Raw genomic sequence first — 25,623 nt, 5'->3', positions numbered from 1 at the left:
TGAAATACAAATGAAAAAACAAAAAGCGTGAAACGGTCTATAGTTATTGCACTTGCGCAGTTATAAAATGACAAAAAATGTGCTTTGTGGGAAATATCTTAGCTCTCTGGAGGCCCCTGCTGGCTAGGAGGCCCGAAGCAATTATCCGCTTAGCCTAATAGGGAGCTACGCCTCTACTTGTGACCTTTTAATAAAAAAACGAATTTATTTTGAGCCCTGTGGGATTCTTAGATACTGCTTTCGAATAAAATTGAAAAAAAAAACAGCTTTTAATGGCCACCACTTTCGAGGATGGAATATTTTCAATGTAATAGCGCACAGGTGGCGTTGTCCCTGCGCCACCTGCTAGCTTAGCCGCACCGAAAGCCCTGTCATTTGTTTGTGTCTGCAGATGGCCGTCTGTTCGAATTTCCATAATGGAATTCAGAGCACACGCACCAAAAATTGGGCTAATTCGGAGGCTCGGCACGTCTACGGAAGCCCACGAGTGCCAAAATACATGAAATTAAAAATAAATAAAATCAACAAGTAGTTTGCAAAATAATTATTATGAAATATAGCTTTTTATTTATAAAATTAGGTGGCTTAAAATATATCAGTTATTTTTTTAATGGAATTTAATATTTCTTGTTTTTAATTCTTTTTTTTTTTTTTTTTTTTTTAAATTCCCCCAAATTAAACAAAAAACATAAACATAAAAAAAATTGCTGATGCTTATCGCTTTAAGACAGATTGTCTTTAGAATATATGAACCATTTTATCATCATTTGATATTTCTCTTTATTAACCTATTAAATGTTCTTTTTTTACCTAATATTAAAAAAAATCCTGAAAAATGAATAAAACTCAATATTATCTATCGTTTTTAAAATAGGCGTGTCTTTAAATAGTAAATGGTCTGCATTTATATAGCGCTTTTCAAGTCAATGAACACCTCCCAAAGCACTTAACAATGTGCTTAACACTTACTCATTCACACACACACTTACACACCAGTAGGATATAAGAGGAATGTACATATACACCTGACAAAATGTACATAATTTATTTTATCATTTGAATAAAATATTTGCCCCAAAAAAACTAGGCAAATAACGCTCCTTGAAAATGTTCTACCATTAAAAGTGTTGTATATTACACCAAAATCCAATTTATTGCTTACATCATGATTTGAGCTGGTTGAGTAGAGTAGCGGATGGATGCTTGCGAATCGTGCGCCTCTTTCGTATTAACGGTTTTATCATCTCATAATATTTAAACTTTTTATATATATTTAAATATTCTTTTTTTGTTTACTTTCAAATTCCCCCCAAATTAAAATCAAATATTATTAAATTTTTTATTATGAAATAAAGAAAAAAAAACACCAATTCTATTTTTTGAAATGTAGTTTTAAAATGTATTTATTTGTATTTAATTATATGTACATTTTTTTCATGTCATTGTTTTTTTCTTCCATAGTACGAGAATTTAAAATCGGTTTATGGCAGACTAGCTAAAATGGATTTTTGACATCTGTAGCCATCAATGGCAACCTTGCGAATGTTGATCTTTGACACCTTTAGTCGCGGATGGCCGCCCAACCAAAATGGATCTTTGTCGTATAAAGTACTGTATATCTATTGATGTATAAAGCTCTCTTTGACAGCCATAGCCTTTGATACCCAAGCTATGGCAGAGTAGTTAAAGTCGAATTTTGTGACGCCAGACGAGGTGGGGAGTTCCTGGCCCGTCAATGGGGGAGGAGCCGACGACGTGTCAAAAAGACAGAAGACGGAAGACGGAAGAGACAGACGGGAGCAGAGACAAAAAGATGGGAGGCTCTACGAAGACTAATTAGACTAATTCGACAATAATTCGGCAAAATTCGATGGAATTCACTTTATAAATAATTTAAGAAAATAAATCTGCCCCCGTGTGAAAATGCCTGACTCTTGTCAATATTTTTCCCTAAAATTAAAAAACGAGCATACATTGTTAGGAGAATAAAGTTTGTGTTTGGTTAATAGTGTCAGATAACTAATTTGAACAATTGAGTAAATGCTACATTTGTAATATAGTTTTTTCCTTAACACTAGCTAAAATAGATCTTTGTTGTATGTATCTGTCTAAAGCAGCTGAGCTAAAGAGGATCTTTGGCAGATACCCGGGCTTTGGCAGAGTAGTTAAAGTAGAACTTTGATGTCTTTAGCCGACTTCTATAGCTATTCACGGCATCCTAGCTAAAATGGATCTTTGTTGAATACTGTATATCTCTCTATAGGAGCCAAACTAAAGAGGATCCTTGATGTTTTCAGCCGTCTGCGGCAGCAATCGAGTTAATTGTCATGATTACCGATGTGAGGCACCTGTGCCCGCTACTTTGGCGCCAACTGCCTCGGACTCTGATTGGCTCCTTTTAACTATTCAAACCCACTCCAATCTGTCCCCTTTTGTCAGTCCGTCTGCGAACCTCAGTGTACTCTAGACAAGCTTTTTCGACCCTGACTCCCACCTGTTTTTGCTCCTGTCTGTTTCCCGGCTTCGACCCGGTTTTTAATTCTGTCCACGTCTACTCTCCTCTCCTGGCTTTCAACTTGTTTCCGATCCCGACCACGTTTTTTGCTCTCATGTACTGGCTACTGACCTGTTTTTTTCCGTTACCGACACCGCCATTACTTCCGCGTTCGGAGCGACCCGCTTCCCACGTCCAGTGATCCTCGGATCGTGGGTCCAACCCCTTCCTTTCTTCCAATAAAACTGAGAGAAATGTAACGCAAGTGGGTCCTGTCTCCATTCTGGTCTTGACATGAATATTGAAATCGTTTATAAATGTTTATTATTTTTGCCCTTCACGGTACAACAAAGTGCAACTAGTGTTACCCGGTAGCACATACCTGTGGTGCTGGCCCGGCCCAATCTATCAAGGCTGAAAAATTCTCCCCGCATGAAGAAAACAAAAGCAAGTTATGTGATACTTTTTATTTTTATTTCTGTATTTTTTTGCTAGTAGTCTGCAGTCAGTCCTCAGCGTGGGCCGGAGCGAGGGCCACACATCAAGGAAAGCTGGCTGGTGGGGGGCACTTCCATTAGCGACTGGGGCCGAAGGATCGGCTCCAATTAGAGGAGGCCACACGGGGACTTTGGCCCCTGACGTGACGCCGACGTCGGGTGGGGAGCAAGGAAAGAATACTTTTATTCTCATTTTATGTCACAAGGTTGAGTTGTCCTGTATATATCCGCTATGGGGCCCAAGACATTACATTACTTCTTTTCCTAAAATATTTATGAAATTTTTCCAATCACAGTGTTTTACAAATATGCACAGATTTAAAAGGAATCCCGAATTCTAAAACGTAAAAAATGAGAGTAAATAGTACATTTTGTTTACATAATATCTATTTATGTATATCTCATTGGTATATTCCAATTAATGCATTTTGGAGAAAATCTGCCTCGTCTTTGAATTCCTTAGGTCTGACGTCATGGGAAGCACACCAGCACCCGAGCAAACCCCATCGGTTTTGATAGATTTTGTGGGGAATAGCAACAAATGGCAAGAAGCTGACATAGGCGAACTGGCAAACATAACACACACAGAGCTAACTGGGGTTAAACCAGTTGGGACATGGCTGTCTGCTATAGAGGACGAACCGCGACCGATCGGCGGGAAAAACAGGGAGGCTAGTTGACTAAAAACATGCTGTAAGCGGCCAGAATAACCGCGAGCAACGACAGCGACAAACAAGGACACAGTACAAACAATGAGCACGGCAGGCTGCTAACAGGGTTAACTTAGACCAAGCAAAACTAGAAGCCTTCGGAACCTGTACGCTATTGGGGAGCTATCTGGACAATATTACATACCTGTCAACCTCCAGGGCTCCATGCCCTTACAAACTGTCGTATTTTCCCTTACAAAATACAAAATAATCTTACACCATGAAATTATTTTTTCACACGTGTCTATTTAGGTAGTTTAACACGTTGTATTGTACATATGTTTCTTTATATCATATGTATTGTTCATTAACATTTTGTTGTGAGATACTAAATTGCTTGACATGAATGAGGTTTATTATAAAAAAATCTTCAAAAATCAGGTAGCTTGTAGAAGGGAAAAATACATGCAAATATAATTAAGTAGAATAATACATTTTCTTATTCAAATTATAAATTCATTTTCTGCATTAAATTATTGTTGGTAATATAGTGATTAAAGGGATAGCCACAAACCTTTTTCATTTTCTCCTTTTATAAAAAAAACGATACCGAGATAGAGGCTACCGTGGCGAACTCGTTTGACTTGATTGATTTGCCATTTCGTAATAGTCGGTGTATACCGGATGGTACCCATAATTGACAAATGTGCGTTTTTCTGTACAGATTTTCTTGTACGTCGTACACGTCTTAAAATGCATAATAAACGTACTTTGTACGGCAAAACGTACAGGTTGACAGGTATGATAGTATATTATGATAATAAACTTGGACAAAAGTCAGAAGTCCCCCAAGGACACAGTAAGCAAGGTTCCAATCACTCAAAGCTGAAATGAGCGCTATTATATGCATGATTTTGGGAAGGAATGCTACACGTTCTATGCCTAATTGAGAAAAAAAGAGGGTCTTTTATAATCCTTTCAAAGAAGAATTCCAATATTTTTCTCAAGTTTTCCAGAAACACATTACACCAGGGGTGTCAATCTAGTTTTAGCTAGGGGGCCACATGGTAGAAAGAAAACTCCACGAGGGCCGGGCTGGTAGATCAGAGAAAAAGAAGGAAAGATAGGGAGAAAAGGAGCGACAGAAAGAGGGAGATTTTTTTAATTTGGTTTATTTAACTTTCATGTTTTGATTATTTAGACGCAGTTCATTTTACTAGGGAGAGAAACAAAAACAAAAAGAAAGAAAAACAAAAAAAGATCAAAGAAAGCCCATTCTTTTGCAAAAAAAGAAGTAAAAAATAAAAAGGGATAAAATAAATGGAAAACAGGAAAAGGGAAAGGGAAAAAAGACAAAGAAAAAGAGAAAGGGAAAATATTTAAAAAAGAGAAAAATATAAGAAAAAATATTTTTTAGGGATACATGTTGCAGCAAGATGGCCGACAATAATGTCAGCTCCAAACGTGACTTTCTTTCTCTACGTATGAATATTTTAAAACATGGATGTTTATTTCATAGTTCATGTATTTTTGCGTATTTTTCAAATCAGTATCTTTCATTTTATTTAATTATACTTCTGTTACGGCAGCACGGCGGCGCAGTGGTTAGCGCATGTGCGGCACAGTTCAAGTCATGGGAACCTCCTACGTGGGTTCAAATCCAGCTCCAGACTTCCTGTGCGGAGTTTGTATGTTCTCCCGTGCTTGCGTGGGTTTCCTCGGGGCACTCCGGTTTCCTCCCACATTCAAAAAACATGCATTTCAGGTGAATTGGCCGGTCCAAATTGTCCCTAGGTGTGAATGAGCGCGTGAGTTGTCTGTCCCCGTGTACCCTGCGATTGGCTGGCAACCAGTTCAGGGTGTCCCCTGCCCACTGCCCGATGATTGCTGGGATGGGCTCCAGCACCCCAGCGACCCTACTGAGGATAAGCGGTGGAGCTAATGAGATGAGATGAGATGAGATACTTCTGTCACGGTTGCCATGGCGCAAAATTGGCCCTGTCCGTGTGGCACCAGCAGCAGATTGTTGACAGATTGGCTCCCTGACAGTATTTAAACTCCGTACCGTCAGTCCCCTTTGGTCGGTCCGTCTGTGAATCTCTGTTTTTACACGGCAAGCCCTTTTTCGCCTGTTCTGCTTTTTTGCTCCTGTTAGTCTCCCGTTACGTTGTGTTTTGATCTCGACCACGTCTGCTCTCCCGTCCTGAATTACGACCTGTTTTGGATCTCGACCACGTCTGTTCTCCCGTCCTGAGTAACAATCCTTTTTTTATCCCAACCACCTCTAGTCTCCTCTCCTGGCTTTTCGACTGACTTGTTTTTTTCCGCTCCCGACAGTGCCATCGCTCCCCACAGAAGTCGCACTAACACGTTCAGAGCGACCTACTTCGCCCGTCCAGCAATCCCCGGATTGTGGGCGCAACCCCCTCCCTTTCTTCTAATGAAACCTGTAAGAAACGTTATGCGAGCGGGTCCTGTTTCCGTTCCGGTCTTGACAACTTCTCCCACCAGGAGACGCTTAGTAATACACGCTGTCCCTTCAAACTTTCCTATTAAGGCTTGGGCCTCAAACTATCCCCTTGCGGGCTGTGATTGGCCCCCGAGCCGGAAAATTGAGATCCCTGATTTATCCTTATACCTGCAGATATTCAAAAAATGCCAGAATTTGTCTCGAATCCTCCAGAAACATATTTGCGCCAGGTCTTAGACCAGATTTGACCTTTTTCTCGGTTGTAATAGAATTGATTTGAAAAAATTATGCTGTTTTTCGGCAACTTCTTTGTGCGCCGGTGTTGAAATTCTCTGCACAAATTTCCCTTTTCAAGCTTCCCAACCTCCACCTCGCGATGCATGATTCATCTCGGTGAAAAAGAAAAGTTGGAAGTTGCAGAAACTTCCTCCGGCGCAAAGTGAGTTGCATCAAAATTCCGAGCGAAACGCCGAATTAAAATTCATCCTGGCGCAAGGTGACTGATGTGTCAAACTTTAGAACCGTAATCTCCGAGGGGCGTGTCCCGCGACTTTCGGACCACCCCCTTTTCTTTCTTTTCGTGATGGCGTTTTCGTTGTGTTTTTTCCTGCCGTGTTCTTTAACGGTGATTTTCCGGCCCGGGAAAGCGAGGTGGGAGTCGTTCACAAGATCGCCGCCTGATGAATATTTCATATTTCTCCTGTATAAATAAAACACGACGACCCTGATTCGGCCACGGGGCCAAACTACCTTTCATCGGCCCCGCGTGAATGGAGGAGACGAGCGAGGATGCATTAAAACAGCGTAATAGCTGTCCTAAAAGGGCCAGATGCAACTTGGAAATGTAACTCTATGTATATTCTATCTAACAACTCCCATATGTTGTCAAAACCAGAACAGAAACAGGACCCAATCGTGTGACCTTCTCACACAAGCTTTTTACTTTACGTGAAATGGGGAGTCATGCACATTAGGTAGCCGGTCTGGCGTGGAAAGACCGGAAGCCAGAGACCGTCGAGACCGATTCCAATTGCCCGAGTTGATATCAGACAGATGGGGTCGATACCAAAACTGGAGAAAATAATAAACAGGACAAAAACTAAAGGTAGTTATGCCTGCAAACCACTATTTTTGTCCTTGGCGCCACCAACTGGCAAAGTGGTGCAAACACTCAACAAAGAATAACATAATTGACTCCTGGGAGTTGTAGAGGAAAACACCCAAATCCTGGGAAATTCATTGCAATATAGCAGGTGTATGCTATATCATTGGCTATTGTCATGGTTCCCATGGCCCCCAATTGGCCGCACCCGTGTGTGTCACGGTTGCCATGGTGCCTAATTGGCCCCGCCCGTGTGGTGTCAGCCCATCAAACGGACTTCTGCCCTACAAGACGTGGGTTCTGACTTGTTTTCCTGTGTTATCTCCAGTCCGGTATTGTTCCCGTTTATTGTTGTCCTGTTTTATTTCAGAGTTTAGTTTCTGTCCGTTTTTGTCCTGTTTAATATTTTCTCCAGTTTTCATTCCCGTCTAGTTTCTCCTGTTAATTCTCAATATCCTGAGCCGTTATCTTTCCTTTCTGTCACTTCCTGTCTGGTATAGACTCCATCTGTCCATCTAAAATAAGGGCTTGTGAGTAACGTCACGCGATTGGGTCCTGTATTTGTTCTGTTTCTGACAGTTATGAATTATAATGGATGTCTACGCGTCCAAATAATGTACATAGCATGTTTTGTGTATAGTATGAGGTTGGCTCCTAAATGCAATAACATTATTCACAGCACAATGCCATTTTGATCATCAACAGGAAATTTGAGCTCCCAAGATTTTACTTTTGAATGCTTTCAATTTGATTGGAAAAAGACAGGCTTTATGTTTCGCCGCATAAAATGATGCGCTGGGCCACATTTGGCGTGTGGTACACAAGTTTGACTCATGTGCATCTTAGACGTCCGACTGGCCTGTAAATGCGAGTGTAAACGTGGGGAAAAATTATGCGATGTATCAACTATGCATGAAGCAATTACATAGCAGGCCTGGGGGCGCCCAATGGATGAATTCCTACGACCCCCCCACCCCCAACCCCCCTTCTTTGCTTGCAGCACGTCCATTCATTAATCCAGCCAGGCAGCCATTCGCTTGGGCAAACATTGCTTCGGATGTTTGTTTTCTTTCTTTCAAGTCGGCGTCTTGTGAAACTCTCTTCAGGGATTTACGTTTGAAAGGGAAGCGCCCGCAAATAAAGGTCAAAAGGGATGCTGGATAAGGACATTCTTGCAGGGACTGTTTTGAAATGCGGGAAAGCGGAATAGAAAAAAAACACGTGGTAAAGATACTGTAATGTGTCTCATTTCCTCACTTAAACCATTTACAGGGTTGTACGGGTGCTTGAAATCCTTGAATATGCTTTAAAATGTTTGAAAAAGCGTGAAAATGACGCCAACATGCCTGCTCTAGTGGCTTGTCGTTATGCCGTTGTCATAAGAAGCGTCACCACCCCTACTGGTCACACCCAAGAGAACAGCTCTATCGAGAAAACCGTTTATTTTTGGCTCAGCTCACCGAGAAGAAGGCAGATATCACTCCCGTGTCTGTATTCTTTATCCTCCACAAGGAGCAATTGTTCCTGATAAATGGCGGTTTCTGAACGCACATTTTCCCCTTCCGACGTCAAAGTTTTTTTGTTTCCCTAACGCTCCCCATCCTCTTCATGTGTGCCGGAGCGAGCAGGGTGAGGCGCTCTTCCGCCCCGCCTCACCCCCTTTAGCCGCTAGAGTCCCCCCTGCAGTGCTGCATTAATAACACCCTTAGCGCCAACACGTGTGATTGCTCTTAAACCTCACGCCGCGTTAGCCGCGTTTGTCGCACCAGCGCTAAACACTTCAAACGCGCTTGCTAGCTCGCCGCAGCTTTTATTTTCATGTTGTTTCTTTCTTTCATTTTCTTTTTCTCGATACTCTTTCTTCCATCCGGATTCTTTTAATCCCATTCTCTCTCTAACCCACCTCTCTCTCTCCCTCCCACACTGACTCTCATTGCCCCCGTTTGCTGCCTTCGCCATTACTGTACATACACTGCCTTGTTTCCCTTTCATGTTTTGTTTTATTTAACTTTCATGTTTTGATTATTTAGACACAGTTTATTTTACTACATATCGTGAGTAGGCCTCCTTTTTGTCATATTATAGTTAGTGTTTCATATCTTGGGTTGGTCCTTTTTTGTTAGAGTTAGTCTTCCAATATATGCCGCGTTTTCTTTCCTGCCTTTGTTTAGTTAGTATCTCAACATATCCTACAATGTCTTACTTCCATGTTTTTGTTCAGTTCGTGTCAGTTGGTGTCCCAACTTTGCCTGACTGCTTGTTTATGTGAGGTTAGAGCTCTTGTTCCAACATGAACTGCATTGTCTTCTTTTCATGTTTTTTTCAGTAGGAGCTAAGTCGTGTCCCAACAGATTTACCCGTTGTCTTTTTTTCCTGTTTTTGTTAAGCTAGTTTGTGTCCCAACATATTCAGCTCAATTTTGGTTTTGTTTAATTAGGGTTAGTGAGAGACGGGCACTGGAAAATCATGGACAATTCATCACATCCACTACACAGCGTTATCTCCCGACAGAAGAGCAGCTTCAGCGACAGACTGCTGTCACAGTCTTGCACCACGGACAGACTGAGATCTTTTCTTCCTCATGCCATGGGGCTCTTTAACTCCACCCGGCAGAGTAAAGGCCAACATTAAACCACACCCCCCACATTGCATATTACCGTATTTTTATTGCAGTGTGTATTCTGTGTAGCACTATCTAGATACTCTATATAACACGCTACATTGGGTATCAACACGTCACATTGGCTATTTGTGTATTGTATTCTTTTTGCTTTATTACTGTTTTGTTCTCCAGCGCAGGGATGCTGCTGGAAGTGTGAATTTCCCTGCAGGGATGAATTAAGTATCTATCTATCTATCTATCTATCTATCTATCTATCTATCTATCTATCTATCTATCTATCTATCTATCTATCTATCTATCTATCTATCTATCTATCTATCTATCTATCTATCTATCTATCTATCTAGTGTTCCAATATATCCTAAATTGTTTTCCTTTATTGTTTTTGTTCCGTTAAAGTTAGCGTCCAATTTCCCTGCAGGGATGAATTAAGTATCTATCTATCCATCTATCTATCTATCTATCTATCTATCTATCTATCTATCTATCTATCTATCTATCTATCTATCTATCTATCTATCTATCTATCTATCTATCTATCTATCTATCTATCTATCTATCTATCTATCTATCTACCTATCTATCTATCTATCTATCTATCTATCTATCTATCTATCTATCTATCTATCTATCTATCTATCTATCTATCTATCTATCTATCTATCTATCTCTCCATCTATCTATCTATCTATCTATCTATCTATCTATCTATCTATCTATCTATCTATCTATCTATCTATCTATCTATCTATCTATCTATCTATCTATCTATCTATCTATCTATCTATCTATCTATCTATCTATCTATCTATCTATCTATCTATCTATCTATCTATCTAGTGTTCCAATATATCCTAAATTGTTTTCCTTTATTGTTTTTGTTCCGTTAAAGTTAGCGTCCAACTTATCCTAATGTTTTTCTTTTCTTATTTTGTTGATTTAGATTTGGTTAGTGTCATAACATATCGTGCGGTGCCTTATTTTCACGTTTTGTTCTGTTAGAACTAGTTGGTGTCCCGACATATCCTGCCATGTCATATCCTGCATTGTCATTCATGTTTTGTTCAGTAACAGCTTGTTGGTGTTAGTTAGTGTTCCAATATGTCCCATGTTGCCCTCTTTTATGTGATTTAGTGTTCCGACATATTCCAAGTTATCCCCTTTCTTGTATTGTATTGTAAGTAATTGTAGAATTAGTTAGTTTTTCAACATGTCTTGTTGTCTCCCTTTCATGTTTTGTTCAGTTTAAGATAGTTTGTGTGCTTCCATTATGTTTAATGGTCTTGTTGTCATAACACGCCATCTAATGCTCTATCCACTTATGGATGTACATACAGCATTGTTTTGTTCAGCTAGAGCCAGTTAGTGTTCCAACACTGTGTGTTTATGGTCTTGTTCTTTTTCTTTTGGTCATTTTCATTACTCTTTTATCCATGTGTGATTACATATTTTGCCTTGCTTTTCATCATGTTTGTTAACTTTGAGTCAGTTAGTGGTTCAACATAGCCTAAATAGTCTTTCTTTCATGTTTTGGTTCATTTATAGTTAGTATTTGACATCCAATTCATGTTCTTGTCATTATGGTGCTCACTTCTGTTCTGTCCTCGTGTGAGAAAGTTTCATGTGTTGTCCCTTTTCATTTGTTGTTCTTTTAGAACTGGTTAGTGTTGTGATACGTAGTTTTACCAACCACACCTGTGTATACCCTCCTGAGTCCTCATGCATTTGTGTGTTGTTCCGTTAGAACCTGATAGTATTTCACCATTCCCTCTGTCTTCTACCTTTCATGTTTTGTTCTTTTAGATCTAGTTACTGCTTTAACATGATGTAGAAGGGTTGTGTGGTTGAGCCTGTGTTTGAGTAGCTTTGTTGTCTTGGATTTCTGAAGACCCTTGTAAACTTTGTTGTTTTGTTTCCGTACACTATTTGATACGATTCCCTTTCTGTAAATAAATTGCATTTTTGGCGGCATCACGGCAACATGTTGCGTGGGACAGACGGGCGAGTCTGGAGGACAGACTGAGGTGGGCGTGTTGCGCTCCGGCCTCGACGTCATCGGGCCAGATGGTCCGAAATGGCCACTGCTCATCTTGCCTGGTAATGGACCCCACACGGCCCCCCCACGGGCCCCACACGGCCCCCACGTCACAGCCAGAGCGGGGAAAATGAGCACCTAATTATAGGCTCCTTTCCTCTCCTCCACGCTTGACATGAAAAATGGGCCTGGCTGCTCGGCCGCGCTACAATTATGTCCTTACTACGCTTAAGTATTCTGGCGTAAGGAAAAAAAAAAAGGAAAACGTTGAATCTGAATAACTCGTTCTCGTGGAACTGCAGGACACTTCTTGTTCTAAAACTGTTTGAAACGGAAAATCCCTTTTAACTCAGTCACTGCTGGCCAAGTTCCTATCAATACTTGACGTCTAGAGTCATCAGAAGCACTGAAATTAAAATCAATATTGGACAACGAGTCATCAACTGCAATGATTTGATGTTTATTGATGTCAAAAGCACTAAAATAAAAAAATTCAAAACATGATGTCTCCCCCCCAGGCCGTATTTTAGGTAAGGGGTCTCTCCCCAACATGAAACAGATAGTTTCCATGGATACCAGTAGCAGGAAAAGCCTCCTGAACTGATTCAGATACAGCACCTCCACCATCTGGTCACTGTTCTATTTTGTTGTCATCCTGCTCTTCAGAGATCAGCCAGATTTTGGCATTGATGAACAGTCGCGTACTCCAGAAATAATACAAAAATACTACTACAGTATTACTATAGTACCATCATGCTTCAAAATTGCCAACATCATCCCTGTGCCAAAGAAACCCCAGATCTTATCATTCAACGATTACCGGCCCGTTGCACTGACTCCTATCATAATGAAGTGCTTTGAGAGACTGGTTAAAGAGCACATCACCTCCAGTCTCCCCTCCTCATTCGACCCCTTTCAGTTTGCCTACCGGAAAAACCGCTCCACCAGGGATGCCATCTCCGCTTCACCTGAGCCTGACACACCTAGAGGAGAAGAACACCCATGTGCGGATGCTGTTCCTGGACTTCAGTTCAGCATTCAACACCATCATCCCACAACATCTGGTAGACAAAATGAGACTCCTGGGTTTCAACACCCCCCTGCGGAACTGGCTGCTGGACTTCCTCAGTGACAGACCCCAATCAGTGCGGATAGGTCAGAACATCTCAGATGTCATCTACCTCAGCACGGGCTCCCCCCAAGGCTGTGTCCTGAGCCCCTTGCTGTTCACCTTGATGACACACGACTGCGTCCCTAGGTCCGCCACAAACCACATCGTGAAGTATGCTGACGACACAACAGTGGTGGGCCTCATCAGGGACGACAACGACCTGGCCTACAGAGAGGAGGTGGAGCAGTTGGTGGCCTGGTGCAGGGACAACAGCCTGGTCCTGAATGTTGACAAAACTAAAGAGATCATTGTCGACTTTAGGAAAAACCAGCCCAACCATGCCCCACTTTGCATCAACAACAAGGCTGTGGAGGTTGTCAGCAGTATCGAGTTCCTAGGGGTGCACATTACAAACAAACTCACCTGGTCCGTGAACACTGCATCACTGGTTAAGAGGGCACAGCAGCGCCTGTACTTCCTGCGGAGGATGAGGAGAGCCCACCTGCCCCCACCCTCCCTCATCACATTCTACAGGGGCACCATAGAGAGTATCCTGACCAGCGGTATCTCTGTGTGGTGTGGAGGCTGCAGCGCTACCGACTGGGGTAGTGTGAGGAGGGTAACGAGGACAGCAGAGAAAATAATCGGGACTACACTTCCCTCCATTCAGGACATTGGCCAGAAGCGCTGCCTATCCCATGCTAAGAACATCATCGGGGACCCCTCTCACCCCCATCATGGACTGTTCACTCTGCTAGCCTCTGGGAAGAGGTACTGCAGTGTGCGGTGCAGGACCACCAGGTTCCGCAGTAGTCTAGTCCCCCTGGCCATTAGACTGTTAAATGGTCAATCTAACATATAGTTAACCTAAATCTAAACGGCTGCTAATCTGACTTTTTGCACTACTGGCAGTTCTTTATAGCTTGCCACTCCTTGCACATTTGCTCTCTGCACTATTGTACTTACAGCGTTATTGTTACAGTGTTACTGTTACTGTTTACCTGACTTGTTAACCTGACTGCCCATTTTGCACATCTGGTTAGCTACTCCTCTTGCACTATCGGCACTATGGTAAAATACTATACGTAGCCATAATACAATACAACTTTTACTTATATCTGTACATTCGAGGAAACTGTGCGGGTCAGATGTATCGACATTTCGTTCTGTATACACGTGTACTAGAATGACAATAAAGTAGATCTGAATCTGAATCTGAATCTGAATGATACAGAAATACTACAAAAATCTTGAAAAATACCACATAAATACAGGTGGTCTGTGCAACTCTTTGAGACTGTTTGTGATTAAGGGCGTCACTTGACCTGTATCGTCATCAATGGCACTGAAACTATGACAGCACGGTGGGTGAGTGGTTAGCACATCCGCGGCACATTTCTGAGGTCGTGGAATCAAATCCAGCCACCAGCCTTCCTGTGTTTTTATGTTCTCCCCGTGCCTGCGTGGGTTTCCTCCGGGCACCCCAGTTCCTCCCACATTCCAAAAACATGCATGTCAGGTTAATAGGCCGGTTTTCTGTCTCTGTGTGCCCTGCAACTGGCTGGCAACCAGTTCAGGTTGTCCCCTGCCCACTGCCCGAAGACAGCTGGGGTGGGCTCCAGCACCCCCACGACCCTACTGAGGATAAGCTGTGCAGATAATGGATGGATGGCACTGAAATTAAAATCATCCCTTGATGTCTACTAAAATCAACTTTTGACGCCTTTAATCCCTCAAATCAGTTAACCCCTTAATGGTCCTGTAAAATTTGACTTAAATCCCAATCCAAGACGTACCCAAAGTAAATTGAAGTCATTTGGAGAATATGGACAGTTTTGGTCTCTCTTGAAAGGTAACGCACTGAAGTTTTGTCACACACTGAAATAATCCCTGCAACCGGTGGGAAAATTGATTCATCTGAGTTGGAAAACACTGGAATAGAAGGGTTTATTCTCCCCTGATTTCTTTTCTCCAGCAATTAAATGTCTGCAAATGAGTGTGGCATAGGTATCTTATCTGAAAAATAGGTGAAACATTAGCAAGAAACCTTACCTGGTACCTCCTCAAATGTGATCTGAAAAATTAAACATTGATTTTTTTGACATTTTGAAAGAGTTGTAAATATTGAACTTTTCTTTCCAGAAGTCAATGAATGATTGTGCAAACTTTCTCGTAATATGATGTAAAAACGTATCACGAGTGATGTTGCAAACGTTTATTGTTTATTTATCTGTATATCGTTCTGTGTACCCAATGTGTCAATCATCATTTTATGCAGTTATTATTTGGAACTAAAGAAGGCGGTCTTGCTTTTATTAATACAGGCCCTTATAGGCTAATGCGGGCAGTGGCCCGTGAAAAAAAGTGCTGTCAATCAAAAGGCCAGACGCTAATGGCCATAATGGAAATAAGTTTAAGTATCTTTATTTGTAAACGGAATTTATGTGGCGAAACCAATGGAATGCAACAAGGAACGTCTAACAAGGAAGAAATGCTTTTAGGTGGATTTTTATATATCTGTCTGCATTATCGTGTGTTTTGGGGTAAATATTCTACACGGTTTGATTCACTGGACTCCATTTTTGCAGGGAATTTAATAATCAGCTGACTACCAGGAGACTTATAGGCGAGCTATCCCTGTTTTAAAGTTGTCATGTATCTTGTTTCAGACTGATCGTGCTGTTTCTGCATTGAGTTTATTTTGCAATGGTCATTGTATATTGAATCCCGAGAGTCTTAAGCTTTCAAATGATGCGTGGCTTGACGTATGTCAGCAATTGGTGACATCGTACAGACACATATTTGTTTATTAACAGGCAAAAACTCAGGGGTTCAAATCAACCTTTGACGTCTATACTCATCAATGGCGCTGAAATTAAAAGCAATCACTAGAATGGCACTGAATGATAAAAAAACCACCTTTGTCGTTTACAGTCTCAATGGCATTGAAATTAATAAGCATCGTTTGATATCTGTCATAGGCACAGAGGTTAAATTCAACCTTTGACGTCTATTGTTGTCAATGACAATGAAATTTAAACCAATCTTTGACGTCTAAACTATTTCAACGGCACTGAAATTAAAACCATAGTGTTGTGTCTGTAGTTGGCTGTGGCACTGAAATTAAAATCAACATTTGACATTTATAGTCATCCATGGCACTGAAATCAAAATGAATCTTGGTCGTGAATACTGTATCTGCCAATGGCACTAAAATTAAAGTAAACGTTTGACGTCGATAGTTGTCAGTAGCAAGGAAATCAAAATAAACAGTTCCAGCACCTATTTAATTTCATTGCCATTGAGGGGGATGGACATCAAATATTATTTAATTTCAGTACAATTGATTGATTTTTTTAAAATGCCATTGATGACTACAGATGTCAAATGTTGATTTTCATTTCAGTGCCTTTGACAGCTATACATGTCAAAGGTCGATTTTTAATTTTAGGTCCGTTGATGGTTACAGACGTGAAGGATTAATTTAAGTATCAGTGCCATAGATTTGAGTATTTATTTTTAATTTCAGTGCCACTGACAGCCATAGATGTTATATGTTCATTCTTAATTTCTGTCACGACCGGTACAAGGAGGGGACCCAAATGCGTAACGTTTCACACAATGTTTTATTAAGGGATTGATACAGGAAACAGAATCAGGATAGCGGTAGCCGGGACGGGAGAACGGAGCTTGGATTGCGGATCGATACAGGAAACAGAATCAGGATACGGGTAGCCGGGACAGGAGGACGTAAGTTGTATCGGTGATCAATACAGGAAACAGAATCAGGATAAAGGTAGCCGGGAGAGGAGAACGGAGCTTGGATCGAGGATCGATACCGGAAACAGAATCAGGATACTGGTAGCCGGGACAGGAGAACGGAGCTTGGATCGGGGATCGATGCAGAAAACACAATCAGGATAGCGGGACCGGGACAGGAGAACGGAACTTGGATCGGGGATCGATACAGGAAACAGAATCAGCATGCGGGCAGCCGGGACAGGAGAACAGAGCTTGGACCGGGGATCGATACAAGAAACAGAATCAGGCTACAGGACAGGTCTGGAACAAAATGGGAGCCAGAGTCAAAACTGCTTGCCTTGCAAGTGCGGAGGTTCACTGATGTTCTGACCAGGAATGAATGAGAGTGTTGAGTTTAAATAGGAGGGCAACCAATCAGAAAACGAGCAGCAGCTGGAGCCAAATGAGCGGGATGGCAATGGGCAAATCATAACAATTTCAGTTCCCGTGACGACTATAGAATAATTCTAGATGTCTATTTTGTATCTAAATCTTGTCTAAAATCTTGTGGGGATCACATGAGACTTAAATGTTTTTATTTCAATTCCATCTATGAACGTCAAAGCTTGATTCTAATCTCAGTACTATTGATAAAAAAAAAATATTCCGGTGCCATTGACAACTATAGATGTTAAATGCTGATTCTAATTTGGTTTCCATGAATGACTATGGGTGTTTGGATCCCTTAAGCGCACGGGTCATATGGGCACCATTTCCTGTGGTGTGTCTATGGAAAGTACAGCCTGGTGGCACCCATGCCTCTTCAAGTCAACATATGTTTCCACCTGGTCTCGAACCGAGGACCGTTTGTGTGTTAGGCGAATGTGCTAACCAGTGCAATACAAAATCAACTGAAGACATCGAATATTGTTGATTAATTTCAGTGCCATTGACGACAGTAAAGTTCGATTTTGATTTTATTGCCTTCGAAGACTAAAATATTTTTTTTTTATTTCGGTGCCATTGACAACTTTAGACGTAAAATTCGTTTTTTTGTTTTCACTTGCAGTCTAATTTGAGACGTCTATTTTTAGTTTAAAGCATGTTGAAAACAGATCGCAGAAGTTCTCACGAAAAAATGAAAATTAATCGTGAATGCTGTGTCTGTCAATGGCAGTGAAATTCAAGTAAACATTTGACCTTGATCTTCTACTGGCAATGGACTCCGGCGCTTCATCACTCTTGCTGCTGCTGGACCTTAGTGCTGCTTTTGACACTGTGGACCATAAAATCTCACTAGAACGGTTGGAAAAATAGATTGGTCACTCAGGAACCGTCCTCTTATGGTTCAGATCCTACCTCTCAGATAGGACGCACTGTGTTAAATATGGCGAAATGATATCTGAGCTCTTTAGTGTTACCTGTGCAGTTCCGCAGGGTTCAGTGCTTGGCCCCCTTCTTTTCAGTATTTACATGCTTCCATTAGGTGATATTATTCCCAAGTATCATATCAGTTTCCATTGCTACGCAGATGACACTCAACACTATCTTTCGATGGAGGAATATGACACACTAAACTGTGGAAATTTGGAGGACTGCCTCACTGAAATAAAAGAATGTATGTCACTCAATTTATTTTTATTAACTCTGAAAAGACCGAAATGCTAGTTATTGGTCCATCTAAATGTCGTACTGCTCTCCGGTTTCCCAAAGTCCAAAATCAAGAGCCTTCAGCTGGTACAAAATGCTGCAGCGAGGCTTTTAGCTAAGACAAGAAAGTTTGACCACATGACCCCGATTTTAGCTAACCTGCATTGGCTCCCTGTTAGCTGTGATTTTAAAGTTCTGTTGGTAGTATACAGGTACAAAATCATGCATGGACATTCTCCCTTATATCTTTCCGATTTAATTTCCCCCTATGTTCCGGTCCGGAGTCTTCGCTCTGAAAATGCTGGTCTACTAGTGATCCCAAGATCCAAGAAGAGATGCACAGGTTTGAGAGCGTTCTCCATTTGGGCCCTGGTGCTGTGGAATGCTCTTCCCCCCTGAGATTCGGTCTGCAACCTCAGTGGAAATGTTTCAATCTAAGCTTAAAACACACTTCTATTCTATAGCATATGAAGAGCCTATATTTTATGTTGACAATATCAGTGGATGGTGTCATAATAGTCTGTAGTTTGCAATAGTCTTTGATCTGTGCAGCCCTTTGAGACTCTTTGTGATTAAGGGCTATACAAATAAACATGACTTGACTTGACTAGATGTATTTTTTCTTATTTATTGATTCATTTATTGTGATTTCTGTTTCCTGTAGCTTTCGTCTGGTCTTGTGCGGTCAACCCCCCCGAGGATGCAACATCGTAAGCAAGTTCCAATCCCATTCTGCAGCCAAGCAGGATTAATTATGCTTACAATGGAAGGTGACTCCTCTGTTTTCTTTCCGCTCCGCTGTAAAAAAGAGAAGTAGTTCATCTTCATGGGGGGGTTTTGTGGTGGCGGTGGGTCTTCAATGAGCGTTTTAGATCATCTGTTGCAACACAATGACATCTTGACTAATGCTGCCACCTTGCGAATCATTTTTTGAACTAGTATGCATGCAAATGAGAGTGGGCGGGGAAGGGGGCGGGGACAAGAGCGATTTTTCGTGGGGCTCAGCAGACTCTCAGTAGAGAGCTATTAGCAGGAAATGGCAAGTCAGCATCCCACCCAAGGGGGGTAAGCGATCCTCGTAAATCATCATCAGTTTAAAAAACATCCAAGCGATAAAAAAAATGGGGGAGGAAAATTCTTCACTAAATCCGCAAAAGAAACGAGTGTCACACCGCTAGCAAAAAAAGAAAAAAAGCCCCCCCCCCATAATCTCTTAAGGACTCTTCCTCCCAGACCACCACCTCTCTGACCTGTCGCCCTCTGGTAGGTGCTACAGGTCCCTTAAAATAAGGACGAACAGGCTCAGAGACAGTTCCTTCCCCGGGACAGGAGAACGGAGCTTGGATCAGGGATCGATACAAGAAACAGAATCAGGATAGCGGTAGCAGGGACAGGAGAACGGAGCTTGGATCAGGGATCGATACAGGAAACAGAATCAGGATACGGGTAGCCGGGACAGGAGCACAGAACTACCCTAAACAAGAGCACAAAAATGTGAAAGAATACCTCATCTCATCTCATCTCATTAGCAGTACCGCTTATCCTCATTAGGGTCGCGGGGAGCTGGAGCCCATCCCAGCCATCTCCGGGCAGTGGGCAGGGGACACCCCGAACTGGTTGCCAGCCAATTGCAGGTGAAAGAATATATGTTTGCGAATTATTGGAGATTTTTGTTGCTGCCCTTCTTTCATTCCAATATTTCATTGCACTATTATTATAGCTTGGGCAATTTTCTCAACGTTTTTACGGTGTCAGAACCAGAACAAATGATAGACCCAAACGCGTAACGTTTCACACAAATGTTTGTTGGGATATTGAGGAAACAAACGCCAGCGATCCGGTGCTCGCTGGACAGGGGGAGCAAGCAGCTCACGGTATCGGAGCATGATCGGGGCAAAAACAGGTCGATAGCCGGAGCAGGAGATCAGAACGTGGTCAAATTGACAAAACGGGTCGATAGCTGGAGACAAACGGTAAATCAGGAACAGACGAGTAGGAAACGGATGAAGATGGGACCGACGGGAGCCAGAGTCAAAGTGCTTGCCTTGCGTATGCAGACATTTGCTGACGGACTGACAAGGAGTGAGTCGAGTACTGGGTATAAATAGGAGGGGAATCAATCAGGTAACTTGGAGCAGCTGACGCCAAACGAGCGGGCACAGGTGATTGCGATAAGTAATCATGACAGTCGGGGCACAATTCCCTGTGGTGTGTATTGGGCAAGTACAGCCTGGATGTGCCCATCTTTCTCTGGTTTTCCACACAGGCTCAAATTGAGGACCTTATGTTTTAAATATGTCTTGCCTGTCTATCCCTTTGTATCTGATTTTTCCTCTTTATTACAAGTTTTACCGGGGAGTGCCATGTCTAATATAATTGCATATAATATTTCACAACATTGATATCTATTCAAGAAAGAAGCAATATTCGTCAATGTTGCCCAACCAGTCTTAAAAAAAGTAATGTGAATAGGAATTTAGATACTTTAAATACAATTTAAATACACAGGAAATCGATCAAGTTAAAATGTATTTTTTATACACTGCCAAATTTTCTTAAAATTTTACAAAAATCTTGTTTAAATTTCTTTTTAAATGACAAAATCACTACTTTTTTACTTTTGTTTTCTTATTTATTATGATTTATTTTTTATTGTATTTTTATAATGTTTTATTCATTTATCATTTGTCACATTTTTAGTCATGTTTTATTTTGTTTATTTTATTTATTTACACCAAGAGAAAAACATTCAGTTTTTATTATAGTGTAAGTGTGTAATAAACTGCAAAAATGGGTTTTGTTTTTCCATTATTATAAATCAGCCTTTCATAAAATCTTCTGAAGATTAAAAAAAAGTTTCATGCTCAAATCAAAATTAGGGTATTTTTTTTCTTTCTTCAAATTTCTTAAACATTAATTAAAGTGACAATGTGTATGAATCTTCGTTATTGTCTAAAAAAATAATCCAAATTTCATTTTTGAGTTAAAAAAAAATCTTTCTTTTACATGTTGATTTAATTTCTCTATTTTTCCCACAACTTTTTTTTTTTTTTTTAATAATTTCATATAAACTGTCAGGACCAGAACGGAAACAGGACCCAATTGCGTTCCTGTCACAATCACCCGGATCTGGAACACCTATGCTCAGGATTTGGCGCCAACAGCCAGGACAGCTGATTGGCGCACCCTGTCCATTTAAATCCTCAGCTTCTGGAAACAAGCTGTCTGATAGTACTATGCTACCTGTTGCCATCTGCTCAGAAAGCCCGTACCTCCGACTCTTTGCCTGCCTCCTGTTTTCTTCTACTTGATCTCCGTTGCCGACCCGTTTCCGCCCGTCTGATTCCTGATCCCTTTTCCGAACACGAGGACGCCCTTCTTCTCCAGCCCCGACCAACAACACAACGATTCCGCCTGTCCACGACCATTTCCGCCAAGCCTTCGCCCGCCTCTCAAGCTTCGCCAATCTGCCAAACAACGGATCGAAGAATCACGCCTTGTCATTCCTTCCTTCCTTCCAATAAAAACCAAGTAACGAGTGCAAGTGATCTCAGTTTTCCTTCCGTCCCGCTTGACAGTTCCGTTTCTCACAAGTTTTATTAAAGGAAAGAGGAAGGGCTGCGCCCACGATCTGGTCTTCGCTAGGCGTACTCTGATTAGGATCCAAACACGGAAGTGGATCTTCCTTAGCGAGTGATGGCGGTGTCAAGAGCGGAAAAACAGGTCGATAGCTGGGACAGGATAGCAAAAACGTGGTCTGAGTCAGAAACGTGTCGTAAGCCAGGACGGCAGAGCAGACATGGTCGGGATCAAAAATGGGTCGTAAGTCGGGACAGGAGAGCGGACGTGGTCGGGATGAAAATGGGCCGTAACCGGAGACAGACGGGAGCAGAAACGGGACAGGTGGGAGTCAGGTTTGAAAAAGGCTTGCCTCGTAGACACTGAGGTTTGCAGACGAACTGACCAAAAGGAGACAGACAGGACTGAGTTCAAATACTGAATGGAAAACAATCAGAACCCCGCGGCAGTTGGCGCCAAATGAGCGGGCACAGGTGATTCCAATCGGTATTCATGACAATAAACAACAGTGTCCTTTTCAAATTTGTCTCTTTTTTAATGTCAAATTTTCCCACCAAGACCAAAACCTTAATTAAAGTGTGTAAGCATCTTTGAAATCTGTATTACTCGTTCAATATCTAGATCAGCTCATTACAAAAATGATCCAAAATGTATTTTTAAGTAGAAAAAAAAAAATCTGTTTCATGTTCCTTTAAATCCTTTATTTTCCCCACAACCTTATTTTTGGTAATTGCATTAAAACATGTTAGAGTCCCTTTGAAATTTCTAATTTTTTTAACTAATAACAGAACACTAGTTAAAGTGACAGTGTTCAATAATCTCTGAATTTCAATTTTATTAGTTCCTTACCTCAATTCCAAAAATAATTACAAAAACTTAAGTGATTCATTATTAACTAAACTAAATTGAATTGCTTTGTGCTTTTTATTTAGTGTATTTATTTTAATTCCCTATTTTCTTTCCACAACAGTATTTCTTATTTCAAACTAAAACCCCAATGTGTCATTATTTTTTCCTTTCCCAATTTTTCATTCTTTCCAAAACATTAAACATAAAGGCGTGCTGTACAGTGTAATTGTTTTCATTATCCAAACCATCCAAGAGTTATTTAGTCATCATTTATAAATTAGATAATTGCAAATGTATCGCTTTTATTTAGAAATTTAAAAAAAATATCTGAAATAATTGTTTTAGGGGGAAAATTATTTTTTTTGTCCTCCTGGGAAAAAAATCGAAATACTTGTTTTCACATGACAGCAACACATTTCTAAACTTAGCCTAGTGTCTGAAACAACGTCTGCCCGGACGCCCGCGGCGTGCGTCTTTCACGTCGGGCGTACAACTTACAAAACGTCTCTGCCCGGGTGGCCGACAACTTTTAAAACAAATAAATAAAAAATAAGAAAATTAAAAAAACTGTGTTTTATTTGTATTTTATTTTTTCAAATGAAACGTTTGCTTTATTCCGATTTCAAAATCTTCGTTCGGTTTGAGAATTTTGGAACTTCGTTTGGCAATTTGCATACTCGGCAGCCAATCAGAGGCCTGCATCAAATAACTTCGTGCTTCCGGACTTTCCAGAGCCTTATAAGGTCGTGCATCTGCATATCATTTTCCAAAGTAGACGCACAGAGAACACAAGAAAAATGGAGGAGTGGTTAAGAGCCAAGCCAAAACCTCAGCCCCAGAAGAAAGATTAAAAGGAAACTAACAAAATTGATGACGCTACAAAACGTAAATGTACATTAAAAGCGTCGTGGAAGAGGAGTTCACGTGGCTTGTAGCAGACGACGCAACGCAAACATTGCATGAATAAAGATGAGTCAATACAGGTAGATTTATAATAAACTTAATTTTAAAGTGTTGTCCTGTTGTATATTCTGATTATCAATCCTTATCAATACTTTGCAACAATGTTTTTTGCGATGAGTCGTTTTATTGTGTTTCAAGTTGTGAAAAATGGGGCAGGCAACTTTATGGCTGGGCAGGCAACTTTTCAGAATTGTCTGCCCTGGTGTCCTTTAACTTTTTCGCAGGTTTCAGACAATATATATTTACACCAATAAGGGTCCTAATATAACACACACTTTTGCAATTTTTATCAAATCTTTATTGGATCTGCAAAAATAGGTTAATATAACAAAAACAGGCAAAGACTCCTTTTGAAATCATACAAAATCCGCCGTGCGCCACACTTCAATACTGCTGTGATTTAATTGGCTCCTCCCACTCACATATTTCCAAATTGACTAATCGTAACTCGTCATCGTAAAGCGAATATGTTTCCAATTCGTAAAAGCAGCGTCGGGGTTTTTAACACACAATTTGGCTCAAACGCACACAAAAAAACGCTCGAGTGCCGTAATTCATCCGAAAAACGGGGGCGGGGCTTCACGACGAGCAATAGGAATCGATTTGACGTCTCAGGGCGCGACCACTTTGTAGGGGCTCCCGGGAACGTTATCGTCCCCCCATTTGACGATGACCGTGTAGCTGCCCTTGTCTTTCACCGTGTACGTCACATTGTAGAGCTTGTTGCCGACGTGCTTCACGTAAACTTCTTCGCAGGGGGCCTGGGGCCCGTGGACCCCGACCATTAGCATGTTGCTACCTGTAATGCAAAGATGGCCAAAAAAACAAACAAATTATATTAACATTTAAAATTACAATCTTCCTTTTAATACAATCGTTTAAAAAATACTATTTAGTACATTAGAATTAATTAGCATTTTTGATTATTTTAATTTGTTTTCACCAAAAACTGACATTTTCGAAAATGTATTCACGTTCTGAACCAAATGTTACCAAAATTTTGCATTTTTAATCAAAATGTGCGTGGTTTAACCCAAATCAGAAGACAATAGCATTTGCAGCTAGGTCCTTGGAGGCTACTCAAATCTGGGGCCCCCACATTAGCATGTGGCTACCAGCGAAGACGGAAAGTTAAGATCATAATTTTCTTTATTAAAAAATGCTAACATGATTTTTTTCTAAAGAAAATTATGATCATAAGTTTATCATGATTGTTAAAAATAACAAAAATAAAGTTGCGACTATTTAGCAAGTTAGCATTAGTTAACATCTCTATCCATCTTTAGGTAAATTTCTATCCAAAAATAAGATACTTTTGGAAATGTAGCTTTAAATACTGCAACTTTTAAAATTAAAATTCAGATGGTTTAACTTAAAACATTATTGCAAAAATACTAGCCATAGCGGCTAGCTTCCTGAATGCCTCAAAGAGCCCTACGGGCAATGAACCCCCACCAATAGCATGTTGCTACCTATAACAAAAAGAGGGCAAAAGAACATCACGTTTTTCTTGCAAAAGAAATGTACCATCTTGATTTTATCACGATTTAAAAAAAACAACTTCCTGTTTTGTCCATTACCATCAATATTAGTTAGCATTTTTTTGCTGTTTTACACTATTTTACTATCATATATCATTTTCTTCTACCCAAAAAATAAATCTGAAATTTTAGAAAATGCTTATATTTTCTGATCAGCAATTAATTGAAACTTACATGGTTGAACACAAGGCATTGAAAATTAGTGGAGAAAATCTTGACACATCTTAGGAAATTAGCATTAACATTAGCATTAATCAGCATTTTTAAATCCTTTTTTTTGACTAATGAGCACACTTCTGGCTATTTGAATTCATATCC

At 40.8% G+C, this 25,623-nt stretch overlaps 1 protein-coding gene across 5 annotated transcripts in view; it reads right to left on the bottom strand.

The window, feature by feature from the left end:
* Nucleotides 1-24,039: 24,039 nt before the first annotated feature.
* Nucleotides 24,040-25,623, bottom strand: part of LOC148363158 (filamin-C-like) — a 71,991-nt gene continuing 70,407 nt past the window's right edge. For all 5 annotated transcript variants that reach the window (XM_088340740.1, XM_088340742.1, XM_088340738.1 and 2 more), the window contains one exon: nt 24,040-24,563. In XM_088340740.1, the coding sequence (XP_088196866.1) occupies nt 24,376-24,563 (188 nt within the window). In that variant the 3' untranslated portion in view covers nt 24,040-24,375. The remainder of the gene's footprint in view (nt 24,564-25,623) is intronic.

This window comes from Urocampus carinirostris, chromosome 7 (genome assembly GCF_059441175.1).
Source record: "Urocampus carinirostris isolate Australia breed hairy pipefish chromosome 7, RoL_Ucar_1.0, whole genome shotgun sequence".
Lineage (NCBI taxonomy): Eukaryota > Metazoa > Chordata > Actinopteri > Syngnathiformes > Syngnathidae > Urocampus > Urocampus carinirostris.
This window is presented reverse-complemented; position numbering and strand designations above follow the sequence as displayed.